Genomic DNA, 24,498 nt, shown 5'->3' with positions numbered 1-24,498 from the left:
AAGTGGAGATGCTGGGGCTTGAACCCAGGACCTCATACATGCAAAGCATGTGCTCTACCACTGAGCTACATCCCCATATATTACTGAGCAACATATCTCGCTCTGTAAAACAAATGTTGGAACCACATTCACGACAAGTCAAGTTATAACATAATTGAACACTACACTCATAAAATTATTCAGAATGTAGTGTTCAATTATGTTAGGGTGCTAGCTTCAGATGTTTCAGTGCTGCAGTGCTTTAATAATTAGGACTTTCTGAACCCGGTGTAGCATGGTGCCACAAAAAGTGGAGATGCTGGGGACAGAACTGAGGTCCCCATATGTGCAAAGTATATGTGCTCTACCACTAAGCTACTGTACTCTTCCACAAAGCTTAATCTCTATAACAAACCTGTTGACCATGTTTACTGTCATGCAACTGCATTTATGTTTATCTGGCTTAGAAACATGTAATTAGTGCTGCAGTGTTTAATAACAATCACTCCCTGTAATCAACTTCTGAACACTTTGTTGTATGGTGCCTCAAGAGATGGACATAAAGGGGATTTAACCTAGGACATCATACGCACAAGGCATGTGCTCTACCACTGAGCCACATCCTATCCTGTGGTTTGTAAATATTTCCAAGAAAGCTGTTTCAGTGCTACACACTTAAACACCCTGAACAACAGGAAAACAGCTAAATCTCTTCTTTCTCATTGTATTTCAGTTATCCAACAACAAAACTTTTAGTGACAGCCAAAACTGGTAAAGACCGGGACAAATACAGTGTGGTTACTCTCCCGAGTCTCAGCTGTGTAAGCGCACAATTTAGATGTTTTTGTTTACATATTTTTCTGCTCTCTTCTCAGACAATTGGCAATAAAACAATTACATAACAATAAATGATATAGCATGGCAAAAGTTACTCCTGGGTGGCTGTGTGTAACATAAAGACAGGTTCATGATAATGGCTGTTCTGCATTGTAGGCTTTGTCAACAATAAATATGAGCAAACACAGAGAGGATTACAGGTGCCAAGAAGCTTTTTTTTTTAGTTTTTAGTAACACATAGCTTTGGACCATGACTTAGTGGCCTTACATCATCATCTCCCCATTCTCGCTAAAGTGCAGGGCCAGCCGTTTTAGCTGATCCACTGTAGACAGCTCTCTTGAAAAGCTCAAATTTCATGTGAGAAATAGGGTGTGTTACTAACTTTGGTGTTATGTAAGTGCACATAGTAGCAGTCTTCAGTTTGTGTGACAAAGTTTCCCACTTAAAACACCCTTTAATATTGATCATTTCCTTTTTATGAGTGAGGGGAGGCTCTTAAGACTAGATAAATGGAGATGCTGGGGATTGAACCCAGGACCTCATACATGCGAAGCATGCGCTCTACCACTGAGCTACATCCCCTCTGCTTTATCAAAAAGCTCCAAGGAGATTGCAGCCTCTAGGACAAAACATATCTTTTTAGTTTTGCACAGCTTTCTTGTATAGGAAGTAATTTCACTAAATATTTTCCTGTTTCTCTCCTCAGATCCATTATGGAGGAGCGTCTCTTCAGCTGCAGACTAGCTCAGACTGAATAGACCCCTTTGATATTGCAGCTTTGTACTTCATGCTAATGTAGGGGAAATGCTCCACTTATATCTGTTAAATGAGGTCTCTTCAGGTCCAGTTCAGTGTATTTAGCAGCTGCAAAAACATATTGAATTAGAAATCTAATTTGCATTTTTAAAAGCTGAAAAAAAAAACTCTGTTAACAGTCCACTTTAGCGGCTGTGGACGCTTCGCATCTTATATCAGACAGTCCACTTTAAACCAGCTCATGTACATTTCAAATGTAGCAAATGAGCTCTATTCATCTGCTGCTGAGCCATCTGTCTAGGAAGAGTTGTAAAAATACATCATAAAGCTTCACTAGTTTTCAGTGCCTTCCTGCTAGAATATCTGCTCTGATCAGCTATCACATTCAAGTGGCAAATCCTGTGAGCATTTGAACCACTTTACTTTTTGAGTTGCACCCACTTTTGTGCAGTCTATGTTAAAATGGTTTCCGTTGTGTAATTTGTTTCCACTCACTGATGTATATTGCTTCATCATGGTTTAAGTGGATGGAATCGTTTTTTTAAAAAAAAAGGTCAATAAAGGTCACAGCTATTACTTGGATGCGGCACATTTAATAGAACTTTTAATTCCTCTTTATGTTATGTAATTCAGAGACAGATTTGGGCTAATATTCCACACATGCTCCAGGCTCAAATCTTGAGACACAAATACAACATTTTTGTATTTCAGCAAATGAGAGTTTAGGGGAATAGGAATATTAGCTGACATTACTGAATACACCTCATTTTTGAAATTTAAATGTTGGGCATATGGGGACCCAGCGGAGAAAATAGCCAGTCACTGCCTTTCTTGTTAGATTTGAACAACATATCCTGCGGATACGAGGCTCTGCACAAATCCGCACAGCTTTATTAGGAAGCTCTGGACAGATGATTACACTAAGACCCACTGTTTCCGACAGCAGCAGATATGAATAGCACCATTAGGAGATGGAGAGACACTTAGCAGAGACATGGCCCTGTGTATCGCTGGCTGTGTGTGTGTGTGTGTGTGTGTGTGTGTGTGTGTGTGTGTGTGTCTTGCTTATTCACTTTATATATGTATATGTCATTGTGTATACTTTTCTAGCATTTGTGTGTGTGTGTGTGTGTGTGTGTGTGTGTGTGTGTGTGTGTGTGTGTCTATCTCTATGATGCTTCAGTAACACATTCTACTTTCGTCCAAACAGCAGGAAGCAGAGAGCAGAACTCATCAATAATCCCATTATAATCATCATTTACTGTGTGATTCAGTAGGGTGCTCAGCCTAACATTAGTTTATCTGTCTTCCTCCCATTAGGCGTGTAAATGCCACAAAAACTAATTCTCATATCTTTCCATCATCAGGACTTATTTTAAGATGCTGCCATTTGCGCAAATATCCTGCAGAAATCATTATCAAAAAATAACGGATTAGTAAAAACATTTTACAGTGCGTTACCAGCAGTTCTATTCATTTATGATGCCATGACGTGAGATAATGATAGCTCAGTTCCAGAAAACATTAAAATCACAGATCACAAGACGGCAGTTTTCTCATGAAAACATAGTTTCACAGTACAGAGAGTTGTGTAGAGTTGTGTCATAAAACATGTGGTATCCCACTTTGCAGTTAGGGTGGGAGTTTGCTTTACTGGGCCCACATAGGACAGTGGTTCTTACATCATTTGTTTAATTTAGTAACAATAATTTACTTTATGTCGTGTCCCTGAAGTACAACAGAAACACAACAGTCAGACTCAAAGAACGCTTTGCTGTGGTGATGTTGTGGTCTGTCTTTTTGAAGATATGAAAACTTCAAACACTTGATCTTTCATAACGCTAGCTGTAACAATTCAGCAGTGAGTTGTTGGCAGGAACAGCTATGTGGCTTAATAATAGCAAAATTAAAATCGATTGAGATTTTTCTTCTTACAAATACATTTCCGCAATGCTCTAAAAGAAATTTGCATAAGCACATATGAAGGCAAAAGTGTTGTAGCTGTTTTGAAAGGCCACACTGGGGTGAAAAGCCTGCTGTCATAGAGATGGCATGACACGATGAAATGTAAACTGTAATGTACTGTTTCTGTTTGGGGTTGTAACTGTAGGTTTTTCTTGTTTGATAGAGCTGGGTATCGGTACCGGCCCACTACTGCAACAGCTACAACCCATACAGTCTGTGGTGTGGTGAAAGTATGGATATACTATATGCCACTCTATTAGCATGATCGGTATCAAATTAAGTAAACAAAAAAAAAGGTATTGAATCAAGTACTCCATTGGTATCGTTATCACTTTAAGGATATTGGTAGTTTTATTGGTACCGTCCCAGCTGTGTTTTTTGGCTTGATATCCTTTAAGTCCATTTTATTCCAAGTTCTCTGGGGCGTTTTTCCATTTCCTCTTGCTATATTCACAGATCACTGTTATGACCAGCCAGCCAGGGCAAGGCATTGTTCGCCAGTTGGAGATGGGGCTCAAAGATGCTGACCTGGTTTCACTAAAGCGGCTCCTGGTGGTGCAGATCTACAATGCGGCAGACTGGGGTCAGGACAACCCCTCACCTGAAGCCACGCAGACTGAGGCTGAAGGTAGGAAAATACAGTACACGCAGACACACGATTATACACTTACACACTGGATCCCAAGACGCATTCACGCAATCAGTCAAACATTTTTAAGAAAAGTCTGCTATCTATTTCCTTTACTCCCCCTCACTTTCCACATACTTTTCCCCTGTGCTTTCTTAATCATCTTCAGTTGTGAGTTGTGTAGCATTGACCCATTTATAACACTACACTGTTTGTCCCATATCTCCAGTCTACACTTGAGACGCATGTCACAATTATAGAACTTGGCGACAATCCAAACATCTCCCAATCGTCTCAGAAAAGACTAATTTTATAATGATATGTCGTTCTTTGTAATTATATGAAGGTTCAAGTGGTGTGGTCTGAATAAGTAGAGAGTGCAGTGAGGACTGGATAGGAATGAAGGGGAGGAAAAATAGCAAGTGAGAGAAAAAAACACAGGGTGGAGGGAGAGGAGGAAAAATGAGAGCAAGAGTAAGAGAGAGGGGTGTGGTAAACACATGCAGTGAAGTCTTTCTTGTAAAAATATTTATGCACCGTCTGAAATATTCATTCCATGATGATAAACAGTTATCTGTATCAGTGGAGAAAGCCACTGAACTCACTGCAACTTTGTTTTCACAGAAGTGTTTGAGATGCTGGAAACAAGATACTAATGATGTTGTGAGTTTTTACTCACCTGACACAATTATGTCAGTTATGTTATTCTGCCTTGTTTGTTGTTATCACACACACACCCCTCTTAGTTATTTTTACATCAGATCCAAAGTGGAAAGTCATAGATTTGGCCCAGTTCCCCCCAATAAACCAACCATTATTCCCCTTGGAGCCAATCCTAGTTTGGAGTAGCCTTTGAAAAACAGATCTACTAGGTCATGGTAAAATAGATCTGCTATTAAATGTGGTGCTTCTTATGAATTACACACATCATTAGAAGTTAGTTGTGAAGCTATCAAGGACCATAATATAACTAATTCCCCTGCTCTGTAGTGTTATCCTTGATAAGCAAGCCAAGATGTAAATCTTGTTTTTTATCGTCAACCAAACTGAATTAAATGATAAAACATGGATAAAGAATGTCCGCAAGGTTGTGGAGGACTTCAAGAGTTGTTAAAAGTAGATGGTATCCAGTTTTATGTTGCTTTACCAGATAATTACAGGAATTATAAAAGAAACTGTCACACAAAATTATGTTTATATCTTCAGATTTTTCTCATTTTGTTATTTATATAAGGAAACATAACAGTTGTTAATCTGCTCACAACTCAAGTCCATAGTGAGGCCGTGCTCAGTAATGATAGGTTACAAGTAGACTTCATTTTAAAGGATCACAAGTAGGGATGTCCCAGTCAACTTATATCGCCCCTGATCCAAGTGATTTAATAGTGAGTATCTGCCAGTCTGCAAGTCCCGATCCGATTGTAGAAATAGAGATGAGCATGTTGGATACAACTTAAGTTACCTTCAGGGACACACACCAGACACAACACCAGTTCATTGGGGTCAGTGATTCAGTTTGGGAATAGGCAACTAGTGATGATGGTTAGGATAAAGAAGACTTTTACCATAAGAGATGGAGATGCTGGGGATTGAACCCAGGACCTCATACATGCGAAGCATGCGCTCTACCACTGAGCTACATCCCCTTGTTCTTTCACATATTCTATCCTGCTAAAAGAGGGGTGTCAAACATAGGGCCTGGGGTCAGAACTGGCCCGCCAAAGGGTCCAATCCAGCCTACTAGATGACTTTACACACCTAATATTGTTGCACCTGTGAAGGCTAAAAGGTACCAGTTTTAAACAGTGAGAATAGCATAATAAGACCAGAATACTGCTCTATGAAATAACAGTGAATACTTACTGTGATCATATTTAAAGATATTGAACATTGTGCACAGCTGACCTAAGTAAACGTGTTTACATTTAGTCTGACTGTAAAAAAGTATCTGAAAGACCATCAGGAATCACTAGTGTGCCTGCAGCAGCTCCTCCCTTACAGATTCCTTTGTATTTATTGTATATATATATCGATTAATATGAGTGATAATTATTCCTGTCTCTCTATAGTGTCTACTAAAAAAAACAATGCCATTGATCAGAGTAATGTTTGGAATGGAGCCTCTGAGACATTGTTACGTAGTAACCACATTTGATGACCATGAGGCCTACACCCTTTTAGCTGCTGTGATGCCACTGGGACTACCGCGCTCCTCCACAGTGTCTTCAAGTGTTTACAGCACTGAGTGTTTGAAACATAATAGTCTCCAGCTCTTTGATACTGCAGCCCACACCCTCTTCATTATGTCAACAGCAGTGGTGCTACTAGACCACTGATGTTCCACATAAGGCTGTTTTATTAGAAATGGTTCTTTCCACATTGGAGAAAACATTATTGCTGTTACCATAACATCTTCACACCCAGTGTTATTGCTTGTACACGGATGTAGGTGGCTTAGAGCACAGATCTTCTACTACGTGACAGAATTGTCAGTTTGCCTCCTCCTATGTTTTCTGTCACCATCAGTTTTCTCATAAATACAAAAGGTTTTTACAAACAATGCATTATACAGTAAATTTCTTCTTTTTCTTTCGTTGCTGTGACACCAATTGGCTCAACAATATTTACAGTATAACTTGTGACAGTTGCTTGTTTGAAAAAGTTGACAAAACAACCAGGCCCTAAGATACCTCCTTAAATATGGGACCACACATTTTGAATGAAAACCAGAGTCCTGAATGTATTCAGTTCGGTTCAGTTGGTGTTATTACTCACAGTAAAACCACAGACATTTTGGATGAAGTTCTGTGAGAACAGAGAAGGGAATGGGGTCAGGGTTGCATCCAAGAGCTCCAGTGACCTCCAGAGTTTATCTGGCTGAAAACTGAAGCAAGCAATCAAAGATAAGAAGTTTAACTGTCTAGCCTGTGTGAATTCTACTCAGACTTACTGGACACTCACAAAGGTCATGAAATTGATTTGAAAAGTAGTTCAGGCACTGCTACCAAACAACTCCCTGTAGTGAAACTTTGACAGGGCGTTTTCTAAGTAAAAAGTAGTTTAGATACCTTCAGTTAGAGTGTAACCCACAAGGAAAGAACTGCTTAGAAATGACAGTTTTCCATTTCCTTTGTCATTTATTATCATTTATTATCGTTAACATGATCCTGAGGGACCTTGTGGTTTAACTTTACCAATAAGCCCTGGGATCTAACAAGCATGCTGAACGAATGAACGCTGAATGACCAATTGTCCAGTTTATTCTGGAGCACACCGTAATTTTGGTTTTGAAAATAGATGTGCAACTAATATGCCAAATCTAATATGCAAAAAAATGTAGGAAGCAATGTTTACTCTGGGAATACTCTGGAATCTGGGTGCGTTGTGGAATTTTAATAGTCTCCTTGTGTGTAAGATGCTTGGTGGGAATGCTCTGTTAGAGAGAGAGAGAGAGAGAGAGAGAGAGAGAGAGTGAGTGAGATTGAAGCAAATACATCTCACTTAACACCAGACTATTTATTTTGGCCGTGTGTGCATGTGTGTTTCTGAGTGTGTGTCAGTCAGTCCTTGGAGAGCACTATATTATAGGAAGTGGGTGGAGTATCCATTTTCTTTTTGTACTAAAGTGAGCGAAAGCCATAACTAATTGTTTTATACTCTTGCTCTCTGTCTCTCATCATTACTCGCTTATCTCATGGTAGGATAAGTGGTCACAGTTCTTGTCAAGAATAAAGAAGGGTTATTACATAACTGTATATTTGCATGTGTGTGTGAGAGAGAGAAAGACAAGTGAAAACACACAGAACTGAATACACACACAGTACAGTGATTGATAGAAACATCAGTAAGACGACAGTTATGCAAATGCCTCATTTTTCAAAAAGCTGACAGCTGTTTTCCTCAAACTTCTTGTGTGTGTGTGTGTGTGTGTGTGTGTGTGCATAATTGATAGTGACTGGCATGCAGTTGTGATGGTTAAGGTTAGGGTCAAGGAAATGCTTTATGTCAATGAGGGTCCTCACAAGTATAAAAGCACAAACGTGTGTGTGACTCTGAGGGCTGACGCCTTGATAAGCATCCTGTTTTTGTTGAAACTCAACCAGTGTATCCTTGAATCCCCGGCCTGTTCTGTAATTGTACAGTTGTGCACCAGGGAGAAGATAGAGAAATGGGTCACAGAGCCAGAGGAGCAGAGTGAGACAGAGACAGGGATGATTATGGCACCAGTGGTTTTGGTTTTCCTCCTCGCAGTCAAACAGCTACGTTGTTGACTGAAACAGATTCAACAAGTTGTCCCACACCGGATGCATCGGTTCCTTAGGGAGAGACAGTAACAAAAACTATTACATTGTTTAGATTCATATGGGAAAAAATAATTGTAATAAAGTTGTGTTGAAATAAAACAAATTAAATCTGTAAGTTGTGCAACACTCCAAATTGACTCAAAACTAATTTTTGGTACCAGGTCCTTGTCTGTATTTCGTTTTCCACTGCCATTAGTACCCACTCAGTGTAGGCGAGGATAAAATAAAATGTGGTCGCTACTAAAGAGAGCTTGGCAATTCAAAAGTGATGGGTTTCTGCCGGATATCCCATGTTGAACTAGTGACACATTCTCTGACCAATTAGTGGTCTGCAGTTTTTAACTCCACCCTCTTGTATTGGTTCAGTTAACATAGAACCTCAACCAAGATATTACCAAAAAAGTACCAGGTACTATCTACAACTAGCTGATGGAAAACAGAAAACGAGCCAGTAGAGCTGAGCTGAGCTGAGCTGAGCTGAGCTGAGCTGAGCTGAGTAGGGCCGTGCCGTACCATGCAGTCAAGTGTAGCAGGGCTGTTGCATGTCATCCCCCCTCTCTCCCTGCTTGTATATCCTCAGTTTCTGCAAGAACTACTAGTTGTTACTGCATTCTTCCACATGGTAGACACATAGGATACTGTGTCATAAAAGCCAGACAGATAATAACTATTGCAGACAAAACATGCAGTCTATAAGTGCTTGCTTTTTTCCCATTGGTCATTCCTGAGGGATGTGGCTCCTCCAAACTTAGCAGTACAGAAGAGTATTTCTTTTACTATTCCCCGTGATGAAATTGGGGTCAGAGTTTGGGAAAAAGTAGAGGAGATCTTGAATTTTAAATGTAATGCTGGCAGGGGTGCAGGAAGCTCACCTTGTAGAGCGTGAGCCCTATGTAGTCCAAGTCCTTAGTAGTGGCTGTTGTTTGAGTCCAACTTGTGGCTCTTTGCAGCATGCTGTGCCCTGTCTCTCTCTCATTTCATGTCTGTCTATCTGTCCTCTCTAATGAAGGCAAAAAAGCCCCCAATGAATCATTATTAAAAAATGAATAAAAAACAACTCTGACTGGCCAGAAGGGGATGCAAGGATGATCGGTCAAAACAAGGTTGTTATTCATTGTCCCAGAGGGGGCGTAACTTGTTTTTCAGCGCTGGCACACTGTGTTTAGTGTCTGTTGACCCCTCAGCATGTTTCATTGCTGCAATTAATTAAATGTAGACACTTCACAGCTGTTGGCTTTACAGCCGTCACTTTGTAGAATGGTTCAGAACTCAATGACAAGAGACAGAAGTAGAGGTGAAGGAGGAGAGGCAGAGAAGAGAGGGTGATGGAGGGAATAATGCCTGTCTTTTAACAGAGAAAAGCACTGGGTTTGAGTAGAGGGAGAGCAAGAAAGATACAGACAGAAACAAAAAGAAATGCTGATTAATGGTGGAATAGAAAAATAAAGAGAGAGTCATAAGTAGAAAATAAGATTAGGCAGGGCTAGTGACAGACAGGTGTTGATAAGAGTGTCAGTGGGTGGGCAGATGACATCTGACCCATTGCCTAATTGAGGCCAAGAGGACAGGGGCAAATTCAGTAAAGGCTGACTGTAGTGCTGGCATTAATCCATCTTTTTAGTTGTGAGACTGCATTTTTACATTCTTAACAGTCAGTGAAATATTTCCCCATCTCTGCCGTCCCCAAACTTCCAGGAAGTTACCACCTTAACAACTTCTTAAGAGGTCAAATCTGAAAAGTTCCAAAGTGGCCAAAAAGATACAGGGGTAGAGGTGACACTGTAACTTTTATTTGGTAATTATTCCATATTATTATGTGGTTCATCAATGAAGTGTGTAGAGCTACATCGCAGACAGGAGTGTGTGTTCACAGTGAGAATCAGAGATTAACATGAGAGCTGCCTCATGATAATTTTTTCTGCACGCCAGAGGAAGTTCCTGCTTGGTGTCATTCTCTAAACATGCATTGCATTGCAATGCAGCCTCCAGACATCGGTCTCGATTTAGCATCACACAAGCACACCATACAGACACTTTCACGCAAACATAAACCACACAAAGCTTATATTTACCCTCAAAACAGAATCATGAGGTCTAAAAAAAATAAGGAAGCATGTGATTTGGGAGTAAGACCTGTCATTTTCTGCAAAGTCATCGTCAGCACTAGGGGACACCCACTGTGGCAGACAGCCATGCACATACACAGACACATGCATGCACGCAAACAGCGTCTGGAGCAGCTACAGTGATAGATTATTACTGTCTGACTGTCTCCCATGAACACCTGGGCCTTTTTCCCTGGGCTGCATCCCTCTCTCTTTCTCTCTCTATCTCTCAGAGCCTACTTAAACCCAAACAACAAGAGACGAGATAGAGAGTAAGCTGGATAAAATTCAGAGTTTGAGAGGTTCCCCAAAGTCTTATATCACCGATCCACTTGACTCCACCTCACCCTGTTTATTTTGGGTTTATTTTTTGGATGCAATGGGATGGAAAATTTTGTTTGCCTGCTTTCAATATCTGGCAACCATTCAATTCATAGATTTGCTCCAATAATACGATATTCAGATTAGAAAGCTTTTAGAGGAGAAACAGGTGTTAGTTGCCAGTGGTTGTTTAGTCTTTAGGTCCGGAGTACCATCATGCAAAGTTACAGTGATTATTCTTGCATTTGTCTGCGCTGTCATATCAGCATCCTTCAGCTTGGTCAAAGCCTCTTGTGCTGATCTTACTGTGCTTTTCCCTAAATGGAGATGCTGGGGATTGATCCCATGCGAAGCATGCGCTCTACCACTGAGCTACATCCCCTATGCGAAATGAAGTAAATGTCATTGTTTCTTAATTATGCTTTACATAAAAGGTAATAGCAAGGTGGGAGAAATCTCACTGCAGTGCCTTCGAAAAGGTGTTGCACTTGCATCTTTGCAAAACCATCACATTTGAAGGTGAGAAAAGCAGAATGGCAGACAAGACAGAGGCAGCATTTAGTGAGCCAGCTAAATACAACAGGATGCACTGAATGGACATAGCTGTGTCATTTCAGATGGATTTATTTGCAGAGACACATAACCATTTGTATTATCTTTTTTAAATATATTTTTAGGGCATATTTTAGCCTTTAATGGATAGGACAGACAAGTGTGAAAGGGGGAGAGAGAGAGGGAGCGACACGCAGCAAAGGACCACAGGCCGGAGCTGAACCCGGGCCGCTGCAGCAACAGCTTTGTACATGGGGCGCCTGCTCTACCACTAAGCCACCAACGCCCCACCATTTGTATTATCTTTAAAAACTGAAATCCTTATCCATTTGACTTATGGAGTGGCTGTTATCACTGGTCCATAAATCATTATTTTCCCTATGAAAAGATAACAAATCCATTTGAGATAAGCTGCAGTGTAAGAAGGAAGGACATGTGTCTGTTTCTGTGTGGTTGTATCTTCCCAGGCTTGTATCCCCAGTGGGGATATACACTATGTAAAATAATTATATAGGTTTGTTTGTATTAGCCATGTGTGGTTAGTTTAGTTTTCCTGGCTGTGAGTGGCATCCCTGTGTCCTTACTAGTAGTGTACAGATAGTGGATTAATCCACTGTCAGCCTGGTTTTGTATGTAAAATTCCTTACTGTATGTACTTGGCAACCATGTATGTAGGGTCCCAGTGGTGTAGAATGCATATAAGAAAATCTTCTATGGTGTCTGCATGTACAGTTAACACAACATCTGTCAGACAATGACTTCTTTACAGTATCTCAGAACTGCACTGAATCAGCTGTGAAGCAGAAACGGGCTGATTTGAATGAATGCAGCCTTGTTGAAAACAGCAGATCTCTGAGTCTTTAAATGGTGTGAATATCAGTGAATCACAGTAGGAGTTTGCATATGAATGATTTCACTCCTAGGAAGTTGTTCCACCATCAGAAATAGACATTTCCACTGAGACACTGCTCTGAAAAAATCTCCATACCTGACAAACCATAGTGCAGTTTCGTTATCGAGTGCATTTTTCCATATCTGAAGTATCTTGATATGAAACTGGGCTGCCGTAGGCTTGAAAAACCACCAACGCCTTCACATCACATTGCTTTTGAACTCTTGTAATGGAATGTGACACCATTCCTCCACAGAAAATGTCATCATTTGGTATTTTATTAATGATAGTGGTAGCTGTCTCAGGCAATAATTCAGAAAAGTTCAGCTGATGTTCCTCAAAGTATCTTTTTTTTCCTGATACCATGTGTGTAGATCATGGAGTTAAATTAAAACAGCATCATTGCATTGCATTTTTCTGCAGTTTTTCTGCAGTCCTGTATTGTTGACATCCATGTTTTCTATCTTGGGGTCTACTTCTTCATGACCTTTGTTGGTGCATTCCTTTGGTTTTTGGTGCATTACCACCACCCATTGATCAGTGGAATAGTGTGAACCCATTGGCATTACTGTGTTTCGCGTCACCCACATGCACACACATGCACATGCAGGACACAAAGACAACAGGAACCCCTTCATGAATAAACGGCTCTATAGGGCTACTAGAGGTCAAAAGCTCCACAGGGTTACCTGTAACTGTTGTCCTCTATTCAGTGTGTTCACAGCAGGTCATAAGCCCCTGTGTGAATGTAGCATGTTTTTAACCAGATAATTCCAAATGGAGATGCTGGGGATTGAACTCAAGAACATGTGCTTTTCCACTGAGCTACATCCCCCTTGACCTCAAGCTCCCTGTAAATGTTAGGGGGCTATCTCACCTCTTTCAGGCATTTGCTTGAGGTTCATTTTGTATGTGAATTTCAAGCACATTGCATCTCCAATGCAGCGATCACACCCAAAGTGACATTTGCTCAGCTAGACGAAATAGGTGTGGGCCATAAGCTTGGTGACAGTGGCTACTCGGAGGGGGGGCTAGTGGTGATATGCTGCAGCGGGTGAGCTGGGATGATTAAAAAGTGTGTGTGTGTGTGTGTGTGTGTGTATGGCAGTTGATAGATAAGAGCGCAGAGCCAATAGCTCATTGCACAGAGGGCAAGGACCTGTAGTGGGTCCTCATACAGCTTATAGAGCATATGGAGATGCAAGACAGATTGATGGGGAACTAAAGATAGTAGGTAAATGAGTACAGAGTCTGGCATTGTACTTGTAATTGCCCGACTTGTACTTTTTCCTCATTTTAGCCAACAGACAGAATATGGTTAGCTAGCTTACATGCTAACAAGTCAGAGAGACAACATGCATCCACCTGCACTGCAAAGTCAGAGGTCACAATCCATCAAATGATGCACATACACACGTAGAGAGAGAGATAGACATTGGTCACTCCAAATAGGCTCATTGTGGCAGGGGGCTGATAAAGAGAAGGGTCTGTTTTCAACAAAAGTACAAACAAGTCACAGTACCCTGCTGGTGCTGTTTGCTGGCAGTGGTGCTAGCTCATCTCTGCTCTGCAGCATACAGAAATAGTCAGACTGAGAGCCTTCAGAACTGATGAGCAGGCTCATGGTCTGCACTTTAGCCTAGCTCGGTCGCAAATGAGACAGTAAGTTCACAAATGATGGAGTTGTACCAAGATCGTCTGTCTTACAGCTGTCTGCAAAAAATTGCTCTTTTGGGGACCCTATGCCCCTATATCATCAGCGCAAGAGAGTTTGCTATTAAGAAGCCATGGTTATGTCAAGGTTCGGGCCTCTCCTTAAGATCCCCTTATCACAGATCTTGAATCCTGTGAGTATAGGTCACAGGTGTTTTGTAACCATGATGACAAAAGTTGGAGATGCTGGGGATTGAACCCAGGACCTCATACATGCGAAGCATGTGCTCTCCCACTGAGCTACATCCCCTTCATTCTGCCATTCACATGTTACAACTTTAAATTGGCAGCTTGCTGTTAGTGTGAGAAAACATTGACAAAACTTCTAAAAATTCATCCTGGTCTCTAATAATTGAGGGTGAATACCTGATTGAGGGTCAGCTGAGGACATGGACATTTGACAATACATTTTTCAGAAGAACGTAAAGCATATGTGCTATTTTTTTATGCCAGCATCCTATTGTTATTATGAAGGCTTTGTGCATCCTGACTCTGCACAATTTAACTCTGCAAAAATTCTGCAGGAAAGACAGCTACACAAATAGCAGGGCTATCTAAGCTGGTTATGTATTCTTCATTTTCTCAAAACAGTTAATCTGACAACCACCCACACTTCTGCAGCGTTGGGCCAGATGTGCCTTTTTTTGGACACCTGCCTGCATTCACTGCTCAGCCACCTTCTGCCTTTGTTACTGTCCTCACGCTGTTTACAAGCATGTTAACTTGGTGTTTCAAAAACAAATGTGTTGATTATATGTGACTGTGCACACATTTTGTGTGCCACTGTCTATATTTGCTTTACTACATAATATTTAAGTCTGTATGCAAATCAGCGTGCTTGTGTATTTGCATATTTTTAACCCTTTTGTCTCTCACCTTATATTAAGGTGCAGTATTATGAAAATCCATGTGACGCATGCCTCTAAAAACTCCCTCTAAATCCCTTTCAAACAGCTACCTAAATCTGTTTCCTCATCATCATATTTTGACAAATATTCATTCAAACAGTTTTAGTCTGTTTCGTATCACCTCTCAGCTTTGTCAGAGCTTTTATTTCACACAAATACCGAGTTTGCAAATGCTTCTCAAAGTGACAACACAGTCATTCCATCCACATAAATTTAATCCCCAAATCCAGGTTTCAGTGACAGCCGTTATTCTATTCAAACACCACACAAGGTTTTTTTGAGATTGCCTGTGGAGGCTGTGTATTATCCCGTTATTGATCTGTCCTCCATCAATCCACCCGTCTGTCTCACATCAATAACCTCCTTTATTGCTTCTCTACTTTGGCTCTGAGCTCTGAGGTAAATATTATTTCCTCATGCACACGTCAACACCAACACAGCTTGGCTCCTCAGATAGTGTGCTCCTCCAGGAGGTTCACAGCATTGCTGAAGTCAACATGGGAGTATAACAAACCAAACTTATTGTGCATCTTTAAAGCAAATTATTATTTTCCTCAGGCACAAATGCTATAGAAGGTTGGCATTGTAAGTAAAGTTGGAGATGCTGGGGATTGATCCCAGGACCTCATACATGCGAAGCATGCGCTCTACCACTGAGCTACATCCCCATACAGCACCACTACGTACACCTCACTATGTAAACAAAAAAAAAAGCACTGGGACCTCATTCACAACAAGCCTGGTCATTTTTAAAACTTTTTTAAAGCAACCCATTAGTACTATTTATGTGCAGTTCCTGACTGCTGCTCAGTTTTTTAAAAGTTACCAGGACTACAAAATGTAAAATTAATGAGCATATGTTTGGATTAAGTGACTGTGTACATCCAAGTCATCCAACTATAGTCAATTCATTCTCCTAAAAAAGTTTGATATTATAGCCATAATGTCTGTCTATATGGTTGTAAAATAAAACATAGAACTAAAACAATTTAAACCCTCTCATATACGGGTCAATTATCCTCCTAGCATTATTGGATCTATTTACTTGTGACACATTATATCACTTTCGTCATTACTACCATTCTTCATTTTTACAGTATTGTACATAAATTGTAAAATGGAGGGGTAGAGTTTCCGTTCTAAAGCTACTGCTAAATCAAAAAGCTGTCATTGCCAGTGGTCATGTTGAGACTACAGGATTATGAACAAAATGCAAATCAAATAATAAGTTGCGTTGAAATGAATAAACAATTCTTATTACAAATAGGATTTGCTCATATTTGTGGAGAGGTCATGAAAATGGAAATGCTACATTTGTGTTGTCTGCGATGCAAATGAATGTTGCGATTTTAATATAATTACCAGAGCAGTCCTAATTATTACAGTTTGACAGAATCACACATGTAGGAATGTTTCACCTAGAGAAGCTGCTGCAGTATTTTCACAGTTTTACATCGATAGTGTGGGAGGGCGACTGATTATGAGGAAAATAAATTAGAGGATATTACAGTTGTTTCAGAATGACTCTAAATCCATATTTAAAAGCACAAATAAGAATATTATAAATGTATGTGTTTGAAATTATATTTAAAATTAAATAACTGTTCATAAAGCTACATCACTGTGAAAAAGGAGCTAATCTTGAGTGCGATTTTGTGTTTTGCCAGAGACATTCAAGCTCAAGGTAGAAGCAGTCTAAAAGCAGACTCATATCTTGGACAAATAGCTCTTTCAAAGTGACACCCCATCAGCGATTCTTGGATCCGTCTCTCAATAGAAAAGGATTATAGCCCATTATATCTCCCCTAATCCTCTCCCTCTCCTTGCAATCTCTCTCTCTCTTCCTTTTCTTCTCTTTCTCTCTCTCTCCTCTCAAACTGCCCACAGCACCAGCTCTGTGTTTCCCCCTCCAGATTTGTCTTTTCTTCTCCTGTCTGTCTGTCCAGTTCGCACGAGAGATAAGTAGCTTTTACGAGGGACAGATGACAGTTGTTGTGGCTCAGACAGAAAGAATGGAGGGAGTGTGTGTAAGAGAGAGAGCATGTGTGTTTATGTAATTGAGCATGCATGTGTCGGTATGTTTGACTGATTGTGTGCTTGAGTACATGTAATGTAATATGTCTGGAAATGAGTGACTCCTGAGTGTCTCTCTTTGCACCTTTCCTTCACTCCGTGTGTGTGTGTGTGTGTGTGTGTGTGTGTGGTCCTCACCACTGTAATTTTCCCATATAATTTTCACTTTTCTTTGAATCATTCTCTGCACCACAGGATCTGCCGTGCTCCATCAAAGCGTAACAGAGAGATGAGAGGGCTTTTTCCTCTTTCCTTCTTTTCTCTCTCCAGCTACTTAATTACTTTCTCCTCCTCCGCCTCCCTTTTCTTCTTTTCCTATGTATCTTTTTAGGAGTAGAAAAGGAAAAGAAATTCTCTGCTATGTTTTTGTCTCCAACTTTGTCTACTCCCTCATACTTTGCAGACTTTCTGTGTAGTATTCCATTTCCTCTCTGCTTTTATCTTGTTCTCACTTTATCTCTCTTGTAATACCAGTAGATTTATGATGTATTAACCTAGATTTATTGTACTCCTCTGCCTAAACGACTTGTGAGTTTTTTTTAGAAGTGAGTCTGCTTAGATTAAACTCTGTTTAATAGAATTTCATACCAGTTGTGTAACGTGGTGTTTAGGTAGCCATAATATTTGAAACATTCACTTAGCTCATGAAATTAATTTTAAGATTAAAAGTTGTGTCAGATCAGCATAAAGGAGCCTGTTTTCAGTCTTTACACTCAATATCAGATCAATTCAAATTAATTTGTGCACATGTTGCCAAGATTGTGGGTGTTCTGTATTGTGTAATCATATTAACTGTTACACTGCCTGCAGAACTGTGTGTCTTTATCTTTGTGACTGCCACTTTGAATACGCAATGCGCTTTTTGTTTCGAAGTGTTTTCCTTCTCCTTATTTTCCTCCTGTGGAACACTTAAGCCATTTCCACACCCCACACAGTTGCACTCGGATCAGCATACATCCCACAAATCCATTTTGAGTCGCAAGAATAATGACTCTGAAAATTTGTGTCCCCTGAGAGGAGGATTATAATCCACTGGCCCACAGCCAAGATTTATAAAAGGGTAAGACAAGTCTTCATCCCGGGGGCTCAGGACGAGCCTTATTTCTTGTATTACATTACAATGATAATGTGAAACTTCATCGACCTCAGAGGCAACTTCTCTTCTCAGTTTCCCGTCACTCCACAGGGAGTCAAGACCTACAGAGCAGCAATCCTGGAACTTTGTCAAGGATGCTTTGGCAGAGGGAATGCTTGCAACTGTGGTTTAGTGACTGTGGTCATCTGAAGGACAGTGAAGGGCAGTGTCCTTGCAACCTGACCTGAGACAAAAGCCTTAATCTGCTCAGCCTTAATGATTAATAGTGATACATTTTACTTTAACTTGTCCACTTTTTTGCTAGCAAGGAAAATATTTAATGAAAATGTTTGGAAATAGTCCAGCACACAGCCCCCCGTAAATTGGTAAAAATTGTTTCTAAACTTTAATTTTTGTGTGTATTAAACAAGCAAGATATAGCATGTTAGTTAGTGAGCTTTAGATGTGTTGGTAGCAAGATCTTTCCACCTTCAGACAAAGCCAGGCTAACTGTTTCCTGGTTTTCAGTCTTGATGCTAAACTAGGCCAAAGCCGGGCTCAGACTACAGGAGTTTTAATAAAATCCTAACAGATTCTGAAACCAGGTTGCATCACGCACATAAGGAGAAACATCACAGATGCTCATCTCTCTCTAATCTCAAACATGCACACGCTACAAGATTTGAAATTAATGGTGCATCACACATTAAAGGCTATTATTAAGATTATTGTGGCAGAGGGAGCATGTATGCTCCACCTCACATGATCTCATAGGGAAGCAGATGTGAACAAAACTGAGACTGACATGGTGCGACTTCTTGCTGTAATGTTAATAAATGCTCTTCAGTGATAAAAACAAAAACAGTAGGCTAAACACATCTGGATGAGAAAATCATTGTTGGGGAGACACAGTCAACAAGGGTTGCCTAATCTTCAGTGAGAACTGGAGGTGAGATTTTAACTGCCTCTTTTAATATGTCAACAATAGTATGCTAGCTAATGTTAGCCTCAATGGATAGAATGTTTACAGTTGCTTGGCAACTTTGTCAGCTGCTCCATACTGACGTAATCATCCAGATTTAAAATCCTACATATAAGCATGTTTGACATTATCGGGGTGGCCCTGATAAGCCTATGAGCAATGCAGGAGATTTAAGACTTGATCTATAAACCTCTCACATTACCAGATAATCTGGGCCGAACATCTGTACCAACCAAGGTGCCAGACCAGATTTCTTCTCTGGGACAGTGAAACAGGAATAGATTGGCCCAAAACTCCTGTAGACTGAGCTGCTGGCTGTACACTTAACTTTAACTGACAGAAAGAGAAGTAAATTTCCCAAAATGTTGAACTATTCATTTAAAGGTATGATCACATTTTTGAAGTCTATCTTAATGACAGTCAGGTGCCCATATTAACAATGTAACAGGTTGTACTTGCTGTAAATACTGCAGTTTTCAAAGGGGCTATTAGAAGACTACTTCCTGATCCACAATCTTCCTCCCATGCAAAACATGTAAGCAAACTTTTATCTGAAGTTGATATGAGGCTTCAACACTCCCGCATGGACAAATCAAGTGATATCCTCCAGAGCTAGCTAGGTTGTAAAGTATGTTACCTTGGGAGTAACTAGAGGATATTATTGATGGTATTTGTGACGTGCTAAGTCCATCAACCTTGTGCAGCACACTCCCGTATAAACTCAACTCATGTGAGATGTTAATAAACACCATTTCTACATTTTTGTGTAATTGGTTCTGAGTGAAAAAAACAACTTTCCACCAGATTTTTTCCTTCTCAGCAGTGATTACAGCCACACACCTGCAATGATTCAACCTGAGGTCGCTCTCTCCCTCTCAGTCTCTGTCTCTCTGTCTCTTTCATTTAGTTAACTTTTCCATCACAGTCAGCTAGTTCAGTTTAGTGTGTGGTGGGTAAGAGTGCACAGAGGTGCTCGGCAGGAAACCCCTCCCCAGACCTGCTGACATATGTGCACACGCCCAACTACAGCTACTGCAAAATGTTCACACAGGCAGGAAGCACATTGCACAGATTATTTGGCCATGAAGCCAATAGCAAGAACGTTGCAGGAATGGGGATGTATTTATATGTAAATATGGTTTCACATGATTGATATTAGGATGCATAAATTTTAGGTGAGCATGTTTTTCATCTTACCACACACATGGTGCCAAGGTCAGGCTGTTCACACCTCTGTGTGACGTTAGCAGAGCAGCAGGTGGTCGTACAGATGGAGACTGGCATCACTCTTCACACTAGGATATGGAACCTATTAGTCCCACGCTGAGAGATGGCTGGTTGCTCCGCATCATGCACACCCAACATTCTTTATCTAACCCCTCCTAAAATCTGTCAGTCACTCTTCATATAAATCTTTTGATCTTGTCTGTTGTACTGTTTAACCATTTTCAGCCCAGTTAGTCATAAGGTCACAAGAAAACAGATCTTATGGAGATTAGAACAGTGTAGGTCCACAGTAGAGCCTGACAAACATATTCATAGCAGGAAGCAAAAAAGTTGATATCAACCAGCTGATAGACATTAAAGGGTGGAGTCTTCCTGTGGTTGCGGTTAGCCGTTACATATTTTGCAGCTCAAGAGAGCTGTTTCAGTTACCCATCTCTTGCTCTTTCTTTCAGAACAACAGATGTTTGGTGAAGACAGATCGAGAAAGCGAGCAGACAAAGACATATAGAAAAAAACGAAGGAAATTACTTCTTAAAGTAGGGATGGCCACTGAAAATTACGTGGTGACACACTAAAACCAAAAGTCATAATTAAGTTAAAGAAATTTCATTATGCTGTTTTAGTAGTCTATATAGGCTAGTTGTCAACAATGTCAACATGGAGACAAGAAATCGCCCACTGATATACTTTGGCTTCTTATTTTACAGTTAATACCTCTAATTATCAGATGTGCAAAGACTAATACTGGTGCACTTACATTTTGAGTTCCACAAAAAAATCCAGTTTAAATGTGTGTCTGTATCATAGACTGTATAAAAAGATGGACGACGAATCTCCACTTACCCTTACTGTACAGAAGAGAAGCTAAAATACCTGAAATACGGTCACTGCCATCTTGTTTTGGTGACATCATTTGGAGCCAGAATCTGAACAGTAGTGATTTCCAAGGTATCGAGTTTCCTGCCCATAACCTCCGTCCCAGCACAACTGAATGCGAGCTCACTGATTGGCTCACAGAGTTGTTAGTCATTTTGTGAAATCCCCATTTTATAGCACTGAATAACTAATTAAAACCAAACTTATTGTGATAAAAAAAAAAAAAAACTACCATAAATGGGAAAAAAAATTGATGTGTATCAGTTTTTAGTTTAGCCAATGTCCTATGCACTAACAGAGAAGACAGGCTTTACGACCTATACTGCAGCCAGCCACTAGGGGGCAATTAAGATGTTTCGGCTTCACTTTTGGGGAGCTGTCATGTTGTCCACCTTTATATACAGTCTGTGATCAGTACATACATGTGTTAGGTGAATCATTGGTCCTCAGATAGGCTGATTTCTTCAAAAAGATAAATATACAACTTTAATTCGAAAGAGTACATTGATTGTAAGGAGTAATACATTTACTGGGAACAAGCCTTCTCGTGCTTAGGGAAGACTCGTGGGTACCCATAGAACCCATTTTCAATCAGAAATCTTGAGGTGAGAGTTCAAGGGACCCATTTGAAAGTGGCCATGCCAGTTGTTCCCTCGCCAAATTTGGAGTGTTATTAAACCCCCTTTTTGACAAGCTAAGGTGACATGGTTGGTGCCAATAGCCTTGGGCTAGCTACCTAGCTTTAAAAATGAATGAGTCTTCAAAGCAAGTAATGTTGATCAGCCAGAATCAAAGTAGTTTGCAACTATTAAACACCTAGAGAGTGTTAAACTTTCTTGTCACCATTCTCTGACTACCCATGTCTCTTCTGTCCTCATCACCTCATGACGTAGTCTCAGTCAGGACCAAAGTGGGGGGCCAACCAACCACCTGAAGGATCAATATTGCCAGTCATGGAACCACACCACTAGTGTTGCTAAAGAATATGCTAACATTTTTTCTTCTGTGCTTTAACTGAGAAAAAATCCAACCTGCTAGGATTGTCTTATCGTCACAAAACAGCAATTAAACTCAATTTCGATTTCTATTTCATTTGCCGGAGGTTAGTTTACATCTTAACAAGTACCGAAATTAGTCTAAACTATTGAATTTGGTATCTATGAAACATCAGTTAATCTCCAACACAGCCTCTGCCTTCCAAATCTCTCTTCTGCAATAATACATTTTCTGTTCCTCTTTTCACCCTTTTGCTCGTTTCTCACGAATTTACTTCCTCCTATTTTCTCCTCTATTTTCATCACATTTCCTCTCATTTACCCTCTCTCTATTTCTCTAACCACCGATTTGACAGTACAAAAATCAGAGGACAAAATCACTGCTCCTTGTGCGTGCATGTCTGTCTCTCTTCCTGTCATCTTTATCTGTATCTGAGCATACACAGATAGACTGTGCGTCTCTCTCATCTTGGCTTTCAAGCCACTTAGGGAATACAAGGTCATTCATCCCTTCTTCTTCTTCTGAGAGGTTTGTTATTTGCTATCGCCTCTGCAATCTCTCGACTGTGCACCCATCTCCTCTCCACGCCCTCTTTTATAGGTCTGCTCTGTCACCATCATCGTTCCTCCTTGTCCTCTTTCTGTTTTTTTCTTTACAAAGCGTGCAGGGTTAACTATGAGTGTGAGCGCTTGTTGATTCCTGGAAAGTGGACTCTTTCTGAGTAATGTTTAATTCAGTTACAGCTGTGATTAACTGTTGTCATTGTTTGGTCCTCAAAGAAGTATACTTCCTAAAAAGTAGATATCAGTCATTTTTAATCATCTTTCCTGGTTTCCTTTCCCTCTGTCCTCTCTTATGTGGCTCCATGAATACTGTCTGCAGGGCTCCTCTCATCCTCCCTCCTCTTGTCTTTTTCAAGTGCTTCAAAGAAGTCGTCCAGCTGCCATGCTGGGTCTGAGTCTCTGTGTGTCCTTCTCTCCCACCTCTCCTATTTCCAGATTCTGCTTGAAACCAGGCAGTCAGTCTCTTGCCATCACTTTACTTCTGTCTGTCTGCTGATCGGACTCACTATAATATGAAATATTTGCCTTAACAACCAAGGTTTATATGATTAGTTTGATATTAGTTTGGTAAGGGGACAGATTTGTGGTTGCATACAAGAGACATCTTATTGGCTGCTCAATTAAAAGCAGAAAAAATAGGGACTTCTTTTATGTTGATGCTTGCTTTTGCAGCATCCACTCACACTTGCATATGTACATAATAAAAAAAAACAAGAAATGTGGTAACACACCTAACAAGCTGTCATAAAAGGATTTCCCCTTTTTTGCCCACTCAAGTATTTGTTTCTTGTTATTCATCCTCAGCGATGACAGCCAGATGACTGTTGTCGCCCCCTCGCCGTCCTCTCATCCTTTCCAAGTGTCCGTCAGATTTAATTGTCCCCGTGACCGCATGGCTTTGTCAGAAGTGACTGCAAGGCAATTAGGTCACACAGCCGCTGGTTTGTCGAGCGCCTCTGTTTCAGACCAGATGATCAATGTCCTATTTGTCACGGTCTCAAGCTACATCAATGAGCTATTCATCATTAATGCTCACACAGACACACTGACAGACAAGGACTGAGTGTGTGCGGTCTGTAAGTGAAATATGGATGTCGGAGGGAAATTCCACAGATGGTCATCAATGCATGTTTATGTACATTTTGTGAAGTTTGTGTCAGGGGATTTAATTACAGGGTTGACTCACCTCTGTATGACATTGACACATTGGTTCCAAGAAAGGATATTTTTCTTTAGATTACATAATGAGAGCTACCTGGTGAACTGAGAGTGAAAATTTAATAGGGTAATACTTTTGTAAGCTATGAAAGCATGATGGAAAACATGCACTTTTATTATTCAGCCTGAGTGTTAAAGGATAATTGTGGTTCATTTCAAATGGGGTGCTTTTGTTAGTAACAAGTTAAATGCTGAGATTTGTCTTTTATTTTTAGTGATATAACGATAGCTGAATAAACGATTATTTGGTGAGTAATGTGCTATCATAACCAATAGAATTGATGGCCAGACCAATTGAATGAGATCCAAGTAATACATTCATGTAATCCTTTAATGTGAGAGCTTAATCTCTGTAAGTGTCCAGAATATTTATATTGAACTATCACAGAAGAAGAAGCTTGTTTCCTTCCAGCTCCAGCTCCAGCTGTTTTGTATCTGTCCTATGACTTCATTGGAGGAGATGTTATCAGTAAGATGCCATAATCTACATAAAAAATTAAGGTCTTGCAAATGGATAAACAGACCTC

General features: G+C 40.3%; 1 protein-coding gene and 5 non-coding genes across 7 annotated transcripts in view; 1 reads left to right on the top strand and 5 right to left on the bottom strand.

Moving 5' to 3' along the window:
* LOC125883706 (meiosis 1 associated protein) overlaps positions 1-24,498 on the top strand; it is a 43,669-nt gene that overhangs the window by 5,357 nt on the left and 13,814 nt on the right. For both annotated transcript variants that reach the window (XM_049568184.1, XM_049568183.1), the window contains exon 5: positions 3,995-4,166. In XM_049568184.1, coding sequence (XP_049424141.1) covers positions 3,995-4,166 — 172 coding nt within the window. The remainder of the gene's footprint in view (positions 1-3,994; positions 4,167-24,498) is intronic.
* On the bottom strand, positions 4-75 carry trnaa-ugc (transfer RNA alanine (anticodon UGC)). The gene has a single exon. It is a non-coding gene; the product is annotated as a tRNA-Ala (tRNA).
* trnaa-cgc (transfer RNA alanine (anticodon CGC)) lies at positions 1,328-1,399 on the bottom strand. The gene has a single exon. It is a non-coding gene; the product is annotated as a tRNA-Ala (tRNA).
* On the bottom strand, positions 5,741-5,812 carry trnaa-cgc (transfer RNA alanine (anticodon CGC)). Its single transcript has one exon. It is a non-coding gene; the product is annotated as a tRNA-Ala (tRNA).
* trnaa-cgc (transfer RNA alanine (anticodon CGC)) lies at positions 14,232-14,303 on the bottom strand. Its single transcript has one exon. It is a non-coding gene; the product is annotated as a tRNA-Ala (tRNA).
* trnaa-cgc (transfer RNA alanine (anticodon CGC)) lies at positions 15,558-15,629 on the bottom strand. Its single transcript has one exon. It is a non-coding gene; the product is annotated as a tRNA-Ala (tRNA).

The sequence above is a fragment of the Epinephelus fuscoguttatus genome, linkage group LG23, assembly GCF_011397635.1.
Source record: "Epinephelus fuscoguttatus linkage group LG23, E.fuscoguttatus.final_Chr_v1".
NCBI lineage: Eukaryota > Metazoa > Chordata > Actinopteri > Perciformes > Serranidae > Epinephelus > Epinephelus fuscoguttatus.
Note: the sequence above shows the minus strand (reverse complement) of the source record. Positions and strands in the feature narration are given on the sequence as shown.